The sequence below is a fragment of the Blennius ocellaris genome (genome assembly GCF_963422515.1).
Source record: "Blennius ocellaris genome assembly, chromosome: 6".
Lineage (NCBI taxonomy): Eukaryota > Metazoa > Chordata > Actinopteri > Blenniiformes > Blenniidae > Blennius > Blennius ocellaris.
The window spans coordinates 19276359-19291459 of NC_137655.1; the positions used below are offsets into that span (position 1 = coordinate 19276359).

At 39.1% G+C, this 15101-nt stretch overlaps 1 protein-coding gene across 1 annotated transcript in view; it reads left to right on the plus strand.

The window, feature by feature from the left end:
• Window positions 1-7079: 7079 nt before the first annotated feature.
• cckbrb (cholecystokinin B receptor b) overlaps window positions 7080-15101 on the plus strand; it is a gene marked incomplete at both ends in the record, with an annotated part of 29080 nt that continues 21058 nt past the window's right edge. Inside the window, one exon of the mRNA XM_080498213.1 lies at window positions 7080-7233. Coding sequence (XP_080354339.1) covers window positions 7080-7233 — 154 coding nt within the window. The remainder of the gene's footprint in view (window positions 7234-15101) is intronic.

Here is a 15101-nt window from a genome sequence, read left to right on the forward strand (position 1 = left end):
GCTCAGAAACACTTTAAACCAAAGTGAACGCTTGATTCTTTGTTGGTTTATTTGTATTCAAAGTGAATGAGCTGTTTTATATTTCTAAATGATCGCTTCATTTCACCCATAAAAACACTTGAATTTGAATATTGTTATTGCGCTATATCTGAAAATCAAATCTTTCCACAAGATTTTACAACAGTGCATTTCAAAACCTCTCTGTATATAAAACACAGTAACACATAATATACTATTTAAAACACACAAAAATGCCTTTGAACTCACATAAATCTGATAATGTTCTGCTGGTTTGAACATCACATTTACAAAATTGTTGCATTTCAGAAATGGATAGAGTGAAAACAATTTGTATTTTATGTATCAGAATTGTAATGAAGAAATATCTGATGTCAATAATTAACTGGTAAACTAAAAAAGTAAATTTTTACATTTCATGATTTTCATGTTGCATACAAATTCACCTTGATCCTCGTTCACTAACTATTACTGTGTGTGAGAATCTGAAATGGACGATTGAATACAGTTTTCGTTTAGAATTGTAAATATTTATTTGATTTATCAGGTAAAAAAGCAATACTATATAGAGCACAGCTGTCTGTTTCAAAGGTAAACTCACCGGCTCGTGTTCGCTCAGCGTCCGATTCCTAAGAGAGAGCTCACCTGCTACTGATTACCTGATATTTCTGTTCTTTGCAACCTGCCTCCCTCCTTGTTTCCTCCTTCTCCCGCCCTCTCCCTGCTCCCTGCAGGGACTTTGACAGGCCAAAGGTGGGAATAAAAGCTGAGTTATTTAACAGTGTCTCATGTCACCACTGTCCAGGGAGATGTCAGCCATATTCAATTTGTCCTTCCAGAGGTGTATAGTAATGTATTGGTTCAGAGGTGGACGACGCAAATGAGAAAAGAAAGGTATTACATCACAGGTCAACAATATGTCAGCGCGGATGCGTTCAATGTGTAATTCTTAATCCTATAAATCCAGTTTATAAAGGAGAAAAACTGGCTTGCACAGCTAAGTCACAAGAATATTGCTCTTATTTAATGAAACAAAACATGTAATGTAAATCAGTTTGATCCCTCATGTGGTTCCAACAAGCACACATTCATAGAATATTAATAAACCTTTGTACATTGAGAACAGATGTGAAGGTTTATGGTGGCCGGGAAAAGCTTGGGTGTAGTTGTGGCTTGCAGGGTTGTGGAGAGTCCTTCACTCATAAAACCATTATGATGGTACAAGAGTCCTCGGATTGGGACAAAGGTGACAAGAATAAAGCAAAGCCCAGCAAAGTCTGGCAATTCATTACTAAGCTGGTGTTTACAGCAAGAGTTGTTGAATTATGCTGTTAAAAATTGGTTTGACATTTTACCTGTATTGTTCTTCAGACAGGCTGTTAAGTAGATTTTAACGATATCGCTTTATAGAATAGAAGTGATTTGACTATTGTTTACATAAACAATAATCTCTTTGAGGCGGAGTCTGCACCACAACGCGTTTGGTTAGTACAAAGTAAATGTTTTGTGTAACAGTGACAGTATTGTAGTGGTTCTGTAATCAAAATGCTCTTATGTGCTCTATGTTTTAGTTCATCAAAACATTAGGGCATAATAAATAACAACTAACAGTAAAGAAGCTATTATCTCTTTTAAGAGGTGTTGCTGCAGGAAATTACAAAAGGTTGCACTTCTTTAGTTTTCATGCTGGAGGCCTTTTCTGCTGCAGCCAGGATTCGTCATGGTCAAGGTGAAAACGTCCTCTGACAAGCCGCCACATATTAACTAACAGAACTGAGGAAAATATGAGAAATGCGACTCTCTGCCTTCAAAACCCGTATTAAAAAATGATGTATCTCGTTTAATGAAAACACCCTTGACAAGTAATGAGTTTGAACACATAATTAACATTTCCACACTGAAACTGCGTCTCTGAAATAAATATTTAAATCACAAAACTTCAGACATTTTTTTTTCTTTTGCAAACTCCTTTTTAGTTCCTTCAAACTTCAATGAGCCGACATTCTTCCTCCTGTTTTTTTGGCACCATGCTGCCTTTCACAGCACATTTCCTCCAGCAGCCGTAATGCATATCGACATAAACGCGTATCGGTGGAAAGATGTACTGATGTCCATTACCGTCCCTCAACAGTCAGCAGAAATGTGTAAAGGTAAAAAAAAAAAAAAAAAAATATATATATATATATATATTTTTTTTTTTTTTCAATTTGGCCTTTCTGTGGAGTCTTTGCAGGCCTTAGGGCATCAGCCCCACTGCTAGATTATGCATAAACAGCATTGGGCAAGTTGCCGCAGGCATCAACCAAGAGAATTCAGTAAATGATTAACATTATAACTAGAACTTAAAAATGCCTACTATCTACCTCTATTTACTGGGAGAGATAACCAACAATTTAGAGTTTAGCTGCATTGTGTTTACCTTCCACATCAATCTGTCACCTCAGATAGGAACGACATCTTAAAGTGAGCAGAAGGGAAGAGCTCAGTTCAACTGCATAAAATCAAGGAATAACGTTCCCTGCTACACGTTGCTGTTTTGCTTTGTACTGATTTAAGAGTGACAATATTGGTTGTGAAAGAAAGGAAATTCAGAGCTGAAAACTGCAGCTGAGTGTGAAAAAAAAAAGTCATGTGTGGCATAACACTGTCATTTTACCATCAAATACTTGAGAGTTAACAGCCCTAAGATTGAGTCTATGTTTTTCTGCTGCTCGCCCAGTCGGCAACTGTTGCCAGCTCAGTGAAATTGTTGCTTTCATTTTATTGGAATTCTTTTAACTATATGTGCTCAATGGCTTTTAACCTTTTATAGGGCAAGTAGCCATATATGGTCACTTCTAGCTTTTTCTTGTTTCTTTAAAACTGTCCATTTCAAATTAAATCTATTATGGAACATTATATATTTCTCTTAAAAATCTTTCTTTTTTTTCAGGACACTAATACCATGACACAACAGGATTATGAAATTAATTTTAAGACAACCAATGAAAATTTTAGCCCGATTTGAGGTTTTTTTTTTTTTTTTTTTTTCTACAACAAGTTGTGAAATGTAATGTAATTTTGGTCAGTTTTATTCTTAATATCATTAAATTTTGTCCTTTGAAGATGAGGTCTGGCAAGTCACAAAGGTAAATAAATCACCATGTTGGTGAGAATGTAAGACAATGTTTCTCCTGGGGAAATAGGCATCGTCATAGGTTTGCAGAGAAAGGAAGTGTGTGTGTCTTATGGATATGATTAAAATGAACCTTTGATATGAACCTTTTTTTCCCCTTCGAAATATGAGCCTTGTAAAACAATCAGGGTCTTATATTGGGTTATATACAAAGGTTATGATATTTGGCGTAACATGTTGCATTGAGGGTCATAGGGTGGTGGAGAGGTCCCTGTTTCAGTTTCAGGCTCTTTGTCTCGATTTGTTGTTCATTTACATAACTCTGTACACAACCCATTGTTGTATGAGCTCGAGTTCCTCGCACCGCGACCTCGGCTTGGAGCAGATAGGATGGAGAGCTACGCTGAGATTTCGACTGTGGTGTGGGTGACATTGTGGCGCCTCCCACATCTGCGTGCACCCAAAGCAGCTCGTACAGATGTGTGCAGGTTCAGACGAGGGACCCCAACCGCTGATGGGTTGAGCTCCCCCATTAAAACACACACATCTCAGAAGCTGTGTTTAAATAATCGATCGCAGGGCTGCAGGAGCCACAACCAGTGGAGGGCTGAGTGGAAGGAGACAGGACCCCTCTTCAGCTTGGCTGAGCACAGATGCATTCACTATCCATTACCTTCAGACATCACCTTGTGTTTGCCAGAGTAAAAAGTCTTTCCATGATGCCGACGGTTGTATCGACGTGTCCTCGGATTTGTTTCCTCAGCCTTGAACGTGACCTCAGTGGTGTTTACAGAAGTTGCCGAAAACTATGCCTCCACTGTCGCGTCACAAGATGCCGACATGAGCTGTAAATTTCCACCTGAAGAGTGATTATCTCCAGCCTGCCTTCATCAGCAGTGGAGCATCAGTAATCAACACGCCATGCCAGTTTGCACTTACTACACTCAACAGGGAGCATGAGTCTCTCTCTCTATCTCTCTCTCTCTCTCTCTCTCTCTGCTTCTTGATTGGCATCCTTGCAAGGCTTATTTTGGGAAAGTGGCTTGGCATGTATGACCTGCTCGAGCCAGCTAATTAGACTAGCAGAAAGATTAAGGATGGGGCTGCTTGAAATAATGGCCTCCTTTCCCCCCCTCCTGTGTGCCTGAGTGTTCAGAGGCCGAGCAGATGCTCCCTGCTCTCCGCAGCAATAACACGCCTCAGAAAGCAGTGACATTTTAACCTCCCCAAATGCACAGGTGGCACGGAAGAGAGACTTTCTCTATTGCCTTCTTTAAAAAAAACAAGCATGTCGCCTGTCCTGGCCCAAGACACATAGCTTCAAGGAAAACCTTTTGTTACCAAACTATTAATCCATAACTTTTTTTTTTTTTTTTCATTTGCTCAAAGGCATTTTGGAATCCACAGCTAATCATAAAGATGAAGAGAAGGCTGTATTAAGTCGGTAACTGTATGAGTGTTGAGAGTACTAAAGGCCCTAATGGTTGCGGTAGAAATAAAGGATATCAGTCTTTCAAACTTGAAACGGGTTGTTACCTTGCAAACTGAACCATGCAGGTGTTTTCCACCCTGACATCAGGCTGGTGTTTTTATCTTGTCTTTCCAAAAAGAAAATATCTATTCACTTCTTTTTTTTTTCCCAGCATGCTGATTTTCTTCTGATTTTCCAGCACTCCTTTCCTTCTGCAGAGGCGTGTCAGGCTTCCACATTTGAGAACTTTCTTTTTTTTGGTGACTTTTTAATGTGTTTAAGTAATTGTTGTGGAGGAGAGGATCTCGCTTTGATTGTCATAACCACCAATAAATACATTGAGATTCTCACAGTGGCTGGGTGTGTGAAGGATGACAACAAGGAAGCTGTTTAAAGCTTTTAGCAGGAGTCCCAGTTTTCCATCACAATCAGGTGGGGTGGCGCCGGCCCGCTGCAGCCGTCAGTTGGATGAAGCAATATAGATGGTGAATGGATCTATACAGTGTTAAAGGAATTACATTATAGTGCTTTTCCACTGATTCAGCAGCACCCAGAGCACTTTATAATCACCCATTCACACACATCAGTGGCGGCGGCTGTCATGCAAAGCACTCAGTTCATCCGTTGGGAGCAGTTTAGGGTTCAGTATCTTGCTCAAGGACACTTTGACACATGGGGGATCGAACCTGTATCCTTACTATAGTGAGGCAACCTGCAGCCAAATAAAACTCGTCAATCATCAAAATCATAAATCATTGATCAAGTAGGAAGTATTTAAAAATTTTTGTGGTGAGGTGGAAGGTGACAGGTTATTTATCAGTCTATATCAGTCCTCTGCACACACAATTTAACCCCCCCTATAATTACTTATAATTACTTTTTTAGTCTTGGCGGTTTAGGATCCTCTCTATTTTCAATTGTTCCTGGTCTGCACTGGTCAGACAGAAGAAAAAGCAGTGAACCAGCACCACACTCACGACACCCAAACATGTATTAACCATTTGGTTCAAATGAGGTCCTGCAGCTAAAATCTTATGTCAGACGTCACAATATACCTTCTGAAGTGGAGTCCATGTCTCTGTGGGTTAGGGGCTGTTCAGGAGATATAATGGAACCCGGGAATCATAATCTTATGGCTGATCAATGTATGTTTCAAACCTTGCATAGGGCTTTGCATTGTGTATAATTATTTCTGATGTAGGAAATATGTGAATAATATAATGACTATTCTAGTCCATGGTCACAGCTCGAGGGCAGGAAACAAAAATCCAAATAATGATATAGAAAGAATCATTGACAGTCCCCTTAGATCCTGGGATTTATTTTGGACTTCGCTTCAGATGTGTTCAAATTCACAAAGATGTCCCACCTCAATATGTTTCGAGCAGACCTTTACTTGTCAAATCACCACTAGAGGGCACAGGCGAACGTGCAAACCGGCTTCAAACGCTTCCAGTCATCAGATTGTACACAGCAGAAACACTTGTGATTGTAATTAAATTTGAGAGTGACATTACAAGACTAAAAATTAATTTACTGCCCACTATGTGGCGACTCGTTACACTAAAGGCATTACAACCACGGACGAGAAAGTATTTCTACTCCGTGAATTTTCTTTAAATTCCTTTACAGTTTAAGTAAAAAAAGAAAAAGAAAAAAAGAAAGAAATAAAAAACCTCTGATTATGTAAAATTGAGTGTAGAAGTCCCAACGGGTGTGCAGCTTGTTATGTCAGGATGATTTGCAATCGGATATGGGATGTGGCAAAATAGATGGACTTGGAAAACTAAGAACACGTTATGTTTACAGCTTTCTTTGTTTTAGAAATGTATATTTAACACTTGTACAGTCATTTCGTGTGTGTGTGTGTGTGGGGGGGGGGGGGGGGGGGGTTCTTGAAATCTGTGCGTAAAGGTAAATATGGTATGTGGCGGTAGATCCCGACTGATTCCTCCAACTGGACCTCTCTCTCTCTCTCTCTCTCTCTCTCTCTCTCTCTCTCTCTCTCTCTCTCTCTCTCTCTCTCTCTCTCTCTCTCAAGCGCACACACGCACACTAACATAAACTCAGTATAACAATAGCCCTCCATCCCGCGGTCACTCGCTCTCCATGCGCGCGCGGTTCATTTAGCAGGAGAGCGCAGTGATCCGCCGCTCCTTCTCACCCTCGTGCGTGCGGTGCGGGACGCACGCCTCTTTCAATTAACACGCGTGACGCAAACGTCTGAGTGCGTCTTCATTAACGTGAGAGCCGGAAAACCAAAAGGAAATGTACTTTTTTTTTTCCACGAGAGCAATCAACTTAACCTCATTAATCAAATGTGATGGAATATAGATTCGAGGTTTTATTTTACTCCTTAAAAAGCTTGGGCAGATATTGACAGAAGTTCTTCTTTTCTTTTTTTTCTCCATCTCCAACAATTGTCGACGTTACTTTACTTTGCCAAAAAAACAACAACCAATATTTAAAGAAGACATGGATTTCTTTACCAGGAATAAGACGTGGTTGTGCGTCGGGGCGCAGGCTGATGCGCTCCAGAACGGGACCAGGAACGAGAGCCTGGAGAGCTCCAGCATCGCCTGCAACAACTCGTCCACATTCCTCACACAGCAACATGTGAGGCAGAGAGGTGAGCGGACACACACACACACCACTCAGCCACCGCTTCATCACCAAAGGCGCAACCATGACGGATTTTGAGTATTTGGATTCCTCCGAAACGTGAAACAATTGTTCGCACTGAATGATTAATTTTTTTTTTTTTTAACAATCCAAATTTAACTTGTAAGCTTTACTAAATAAGCTCTAATAAGGTGGTAATAAACCGTTTAGGTTCTAAAATGAACCTAAACGGTGCGGTTTTTTTGTGTCAGTGTGTAGGAGTGAGTGGGTAAGGGGGTGCATCCCCCCCAACCCCATTTCCACCTATGCTAAACCGATTATTTCTGCCTGTCAGAATCACTTAATTGATATTTATTGCTTCAAGTGAAATCTGAAGCTCAAATTCACCAAGATGAAAAGTTGGCTTCAACAGTTCCCTTCATTAAGATTTATACGTTTGGTCTTGTTTTGGTCTATTTTGAGACAAAATCAGTGAAGTGAAATGAGTGAGAGAAAGATCGCGAGAGAGAGAAAGAGAGAGGGAGCGAGAGAGAGAGAGAGAGAGAGAGAGAGAGAGAGAGAGAGAGAGAGAGAGAGAGAGAGAGAGAGACATTTAATCCTTGCAATGCAGGAGGGGATTTGTTCATAAAAGCGCCTTCCCTTCTGGTCATTGGGCTCCACTCTGCTGTATCTGTGTATTTTCAAAACATTTTCAAGCACTTTATTCAAATTAAAAGTCCAGGGATGGAACATTGGTCACTCATTTTTACAATAGTAATAAAACTGAAATGATTTGAATTCACCTTGAACAAGAGAAAAAAAAAATTCCACTGTTCCAATTTCCTCCCAGTGCCTGTTCCCCCTGCCACATAATCAACACGTGCTATTTTCACTCTTCTTGACACTGTTAAAGCTCTTCATCACTGTTTTCATGTGTTGATGAGATGTTTGTGCTGCATGTGCTTACAGTGAAAACGACCATTCATACACAGGCGTAGGAGTGAATGCAACTTTGCATGCTCAATGTAATGTTTTATCATTCAGGCTTTAGAAATGACCAGCATAAAGAGACAGCTTCGTCTTCCAGTGATCAATAATTTTTAGTACTCAGCTTTTAGAGTGACAATTAGATCGACTCAGACTTGCAGCAGATCTTAATTCTTTTTTTTATGTGGAAACATTTGACTATTTTGCCCAGGTGGTGTATTCATCATTTCCTCCCAAGCCTGAGTATTATTTTTCCATTTTTAGTGATCTCACTGTATCTTGTGACACGGCATCCCACCCATCTAATGAGAAATAAAAAAGACATCTGAACCATGCCATCTGCTGACACCATCATTACTCCCTCCGTCACATCAAAATTGATTACATCTCCACCCCAGTCACTCATTCTTGTCATCTCCTCTACCGCTGTCCATCACATAGTTTCTGTGTTTTGCAGCACATAGAGATTGTATCATTGTTAAATTCCCCCTCGAGTATTTTTTTGTACCTTTTGTCGATGCCAGTATGCCTCTACCCTTAACTGAGATGTATCTGTATAGATTGTGACTCCTGGGACCAAATAGTCATTTCACAAAAATGCACAAAACATTATGCAATTTGGAGTGAGACCGTCTGGAGGCCTATTCAGGGGAGGGTGACCTTGGTGTGGTTCTTAGTTCTGCAACCTTTTCAACCTAAAAAGCCGCTTTTGCTTCATCTTAATCAAATCAAGTCAACCTGCAGCTGAGAAAAACACTTAACCACTATAAAGGTTTATATAAACAGTAGTTTTGTTGTGTATCCTGAAAAATGGTGTATTCTGCATTCATGAATATAAAAGAACACAATGACAGTTTTTTTTCTTCTTTTTTTCACTATTTAGGTCTTCAAATATAAAAAAACTATTTTTTGCTCATTTATCTGTACTTTTGTACTGTAATTTCTCATTGGGGGTTACAGTCACCTGCACTGAAAGGCACCAGGCAGGTTAGACAGTAAGATGTGATGCTTATTTCAATTGAAAAAAAATATATAGTTTTTTTCTTTTCTTTTTAATTTAAGTGTCCTACGGACTCAAATAAACACTGTGGGAGTTCATTCAACTCTGGGCTTTTTGCTGTCTACAACTACATCTTATTGTACTTGCATATGATTTTTTGTGATGGAGTTTCGTGTTTATTCCAATAGACATGCAAGGAAATATTCACTGAGAGCCAGGGTAGCCAAGCAGTGTTTTTCTTTAAAATAAAAAATAAAAAATGGACACTTCATCATTTAATTAGCACACATTTTTAGAACTGGATTTATCGTAGCTGTAATGGACACAAAAGTGTTGAACCATCATTGTAAGAAATGTAGCAGTTGCAGTCCATAAATTAAGGCAAACTCATTAAGATGCTCTATTAAGAGACAAGCTGGGATTTTTACTGCCTAAACTGTCAAATGCATGTTATTTGTTCCGCTTCAGCTCGAAGCACATTGAGCCAGAAAACACCCCTGTTTTCATGCCGGTCGCTGTCATGGTGTTTGGATGATTTTCAAACACCTGCCAGCTTTTGGAGTACTTTGCGGCTTGATACCCGGTGATGGCCGTCCAATATATCTGTTGACTCTACAAGAAGCAGGGACGGTAAATTATTAAATGTTAGCGAAGCAGACGGTGGTTGATTGTGTCCTTTGACATGGGTCATGATAAACAAAACACATTTTAAAGGCCACTTTGAGGATCGCACCATCATTTACGATAAAAGGGCTGAATTGGATTTTAAAATCCTTCTGAGCTCCAGGACACATAACTACATATTTTGCTACCTCCATAGCTCACACCTTCTCATGTCCCCCTGCCTATTGGGAGGGGAGGTGTTTAATACACGTGTACACATTGGGCTGAACAAAAAGCCTGTTGTTTTGTGTTCCTTCCAGTGTGGCCAGGGCCTCCCATGAGTCGCCTGGTGTCAATCAACAGAAACCCCTTTCCTCCATTGCCTCCATCGACAGTTCGGAGAGCATTTGGCTTAGCGGCAAGGCTTAGATGACATTTACCATGCTGGCTTAGCCACTAGCTGTGACATTTACCCATACCTAGGTCTTACAGAAGCATTGCGCGCTTTTGTCTGATAGATTTGGTGACACCCGGACCCTCGGGGAGAGAAAGTGACACACACAGCATACGTATTGGAGGGTGCGTGTTGCCGCCTGGTCCATATAACGTCCTCTATAGCTACTACTGAATGAGGGGGCAACAAAGCAGATCAACCTTTAAATATTAACGGACGTAATATGAACCTCATTATTAATTCATTGACAATTTCACTGAATAACTAATAATATCGTCTTCCACTGCCATTAAATTTTTGCATGAATCACTACGAGGCCTCATTTGTGAGAAAATCATCTGGCCCGTCTTTCACTGACACTTAAATTGCTGGTATATTAATACTTACAGTCTTTCCGATATGAAGCTAAAGTAGGACAAATTGTAAACACAAGAGTGCAATACCACAAATGTCATAAATGAGGTATGTGGAGGCAATGAGGCTTAATGAAATGTGAATGAGACAGTGTGAACCCAAACCTTCTATTCTGTTTCGGATGATTGCAGGTGGAAAACATCTGATTGTGCCAATAAAGGAATTTTAAGTGAGTAATTCATCCTGTTTACATGCTCAGAGAAAACCTAATAAAGCAGAGTAAGTGGTGAGATGTAGCCATGCTACAGACTCTGTTTTTCTCATTTGGCTCTTCTGACTGAAAATAGGTCCTTAAATGATTAGTTGAGAAGAATTCATACCGTCTGAGAAATCGCTTAGCTCTTTTAGAGAATAGTTTCTCTCATATTTTTTTTTTTTAAATTGCACTGTGTGACAGCATGATACATTGATAATTATGGTTGTTGGTTGCTGAAATGAGGCCTTCATATTCAAGTGGACCAATTACATTTTTTCCAGGTAGTGGATCATGTCACGCTGCCATGTCTCCACAGAATCCTCTCTCTCTCTGTGTTTTCATGGACACAATACACTTTTGCAAGAGCAAGCTGGGAGACGTGTCCATCAGATGTTTGCAATAAGCAGCCTGTGGATGCTACTGAATGTCCAGCCATGAATCCATCTTTATTCATGCTTTGTCCAACTTAAGGATCTGTGAGGTTTTTGAACTTATAAAAAAATGGGTGCAAACACACACATAAAGAAGCTGATCTACTAATATGACACACTGGAGATTATATCTGACAGACATGTAAAATAACAAACTCAATGAAGTGCATTTGTCTTCATGGAGATGTAATGCTGGGCATGTACCAGAACATGGAAAATACTGTAAAGAGTATACGCTAATAAATTAATGTACAAGGCATTTGATTTGTTACATATTAACACATTTGAGTTGTTCATGATTGTGTGTGCTCATCATGTTTGATGCAGCTCAGACTTTAGCGAAGATGCCGTCATGACAGTATTGTTGGGAAAGTTATTTCCTCAGCGGGCTCTCTACAACTTTAATAAGTGGACTTTACATCTATAACTGCGCCGCATCACTCCATGGTGAACACAATAAATAATGCATGCAAAACCCTTATTTGAATTCTCCTGTTTGTGCATGATGTCAATCATCAATTATCATTCTTCCCAGTTGATCATCTGCGCGATGCACATGAACTGAAAGTGCAATCGATTGGCCCTGACCTCCAGGTCAGGATGTTGCGTCTCTCTTAAGTGGGGGACATGCATTACTTATATTATGCTGAATTCATAATCTAATATTAGTGATTGAGAGCTATGTTCTGAAATAAAGATTTTGACTTTTTTGGTTGTTTTTCACCTTCTTGTGATTTCCAGCAGTAATGCAAAACAACCACAGCTTGCAGCAGTTTGACGTACAGTAGTTCAAGAGAGGAAGAGTTTTCCTCAGCAAGCAACACTTTGCATACATTTGAAAATGATAATGATCTTCTAAACATTTTATTACTTTTAATAAATATCAAAAAAATAACTATTGTTTGCTATGCCTGATTCTGAAAGATTGTCCTTGTTGTAAAAAGAATGGTTTTCGACCATTTGTCTGAAAGTCCTCGCAGTGGACTAAATGCATCCACTTTACAATTCATTTATTTTGCATTTACGTTTGTTTAGAATTACACAGAATGCTGTGGCAGACGCTAACAGTGCAGGAAATAAATTATAAATATAGCACAAGACATATTGCTAGTTTCGTTTGGTTCATATCATTCTTTCTCCAATAAAAAAAATACATGCTGTGTCCACATCACTACAAGTAAAACATTGATTCTAAAGTAAATGTAAATAAGATTGTATTACTATGAAATAAATGATTATTAAGTTGAGCCAGCTTTTTTTTTGGTAAATTATTTTATTCTTCCTTAATGGCCAAATCTCATGTTATTATTGTTTTTGCATGGCCTCTTGACTAAAAATGTAATTGTTGTATGTTGATCAGATCTTTCTGTGTAGAGTTTGTGTTCTCTCCATGCATTATTGCTGAATCAGTCCAAAAACATTTGTTTAGAGTGTAAGACTCTAAATTGACCCGCCCCTCTTAATTTGGATAAAACAATAAAGATGGGTGGTGGTATAACACCAGAGTGTAAAGTGAAATGCCTAACAATTTAAGAGAAAAGAGTTTTAAACAAAAGTGTAGGGGGAAAAAAAGTTGCATCTTCTCTCATCCTTGAGCACACAAAACATTTGTGATCATTGTATTTAGGATATAAAATGATTTGTTTTACAATAACATGATACATGGGGGAAGACATGAAGTTATTGCAGGTTGATTTTGTGCGTGCATGCATACATGCACTCAAAAAGCGCTGAGACAACTCCAACAGCATTAATTCCCTTATAGATCCCTTACATGTTAATATAATGTCACATCTACTTAGCATATATCCTGTTGGGTTTATTGGCTTCAGGGTAAGTTCATAATTTGAATATTTTTAAATAATCTTGCCGAGGGTTATGAGAAATTCTAAGCTCCTGAAAAGCTTACATTGCAATGCTATTAACTGAGGAAAATATACCCCAGGACTTTTCCCGATTGAGCATGTTCAACTTTAGGTGATAGAGTTGCTGTTGGGGCGTTTTATGGTTTTGTGGAGCACACCACCTTTGTAACTATGTAAATCTCTTGAATAGGGCCAGTGATGCAAAATGAATTTCAGTGTAATCAAAAAGTTATCCTGTATCATACAATCACAGTTACACATCTGCCAACGTGTGCATCTGGTTTAAAGGCTCTCCAAATAAGAAATCTCTCTGCCAGTTGGCCAGCAGTCTGCGGCAGGTGCTGATTAATTAGTCAAACCCTGGGGTCAGTGCAATGTCTCACATTTATTTATGGATCGATTATTACCAGATGATTCATGATTCTTTGATCGATTGTATCTCATTAATTATTTTACTGCCCAAACTACAGAGTTGTTTTTGAATCCACAGCCTGTTGCAAGGAACAGTTTGGCACGTGTGTTTTCACGACAAGGGTGCGAAATTGACTCGCAAAATCGTGAAAAACCTCCACATTTGGAAGCTGTTTTCAAAATGTTGCATTTTCAGTGGCTACGAGCACAGTTATCGTGTAAACAGACGCCCAAAATGCAACAAAAATTTAACATTTTCGCTATAAAATGTTGTGATAATAGGGCCTCAAAAGCAAGGAACAACACATGTTGTGAAAGTCCTTAAAGTTGTCAGAAACAAATGTTTTGATGGACTAATGTGAAACAAGCTGCACCACCAAGTTTTGGACGTGACATGTACAGAGATGTGACAGAACCAAGATTTCTGAACCACTGGTTTCCATAGGAACTGTTGACCACTTTCCTACAGTGTCAGTAGCTGCAGCTTGTTTTGGCTGCAGATGTTAAAGATTACTGAAAAATGTGGAATCTCACTCTTTGATGCCATGGTCTTTGCAGTCCATTAATCAATAAATCATGAGTTGATGGCTTGTTGATGGTTTGAGTCTTACGACACAATCATCTCAAAGCATTGAAAAGTTACCTGCATCAAAAAAGTTTGGAACATAGTGGCTGTTTCTTTTAAAGAGAGACATTGTTTATAGTATAAGATGAAAACTTCTTTAAAAAAAAATTTATGTAGACCTCCTAAACTGCCACCTAAAATAAATTATGGTGGCACCAACGTGAAGAACGGTTCCAGATTTAAATGTTTATATTTTTTTAGAGACCTTTTCACAGGCTAAAAAAAAGTTATACACAACCACTGCAAAGTTTAAGTGTCTCAATACCAGAGTACTTTCAGTCTTAGCTATCACTTAAATACAATATAAACTAATGTCAGGCAGAATGTATCGCCTCACTTCACGTTGGCGGCCTCACTTTAACAAACGCAATTGCGTTCTGTTACAGAATTAAGAGAGGGCGCACACATGCACGCACGCACGCACGCGCACACACACACACACACACACACACACACACACACACACACACACACACACACACACACACACACACACGCACACACACACACACACGCACACACAAAGGAGAATGCTCAAGACATATCTACAAAAAAAGAAATAGATAGTTCCCTGTTTTCCTGGGAACCTCCTGAAACAGGGAATTATGATCAATGCAGTGCAAGGACAATTTCATGGTCATGATAATGTTTTTTTGGGGGGAGTAGAAAGGGAGCATTAGTCAAAAGAGTTTGACTCGTAAGAGGCCCTCAAAGTGCAATAAAATTTACATAACAAATGTCACAAAAAAAAGCCGTTCATCAAGTAAACTGCTGCTGTGGAAACTCACTTCACACTTAGTTAATGCACAATTGTTACTTATTTACAAATAAATAGAAATTGAAGCATTGAAATAAGGACAGGAAATGAGTTGTGAAGACATGATTTAAATCTGTAGCTTTCTCCACTCAG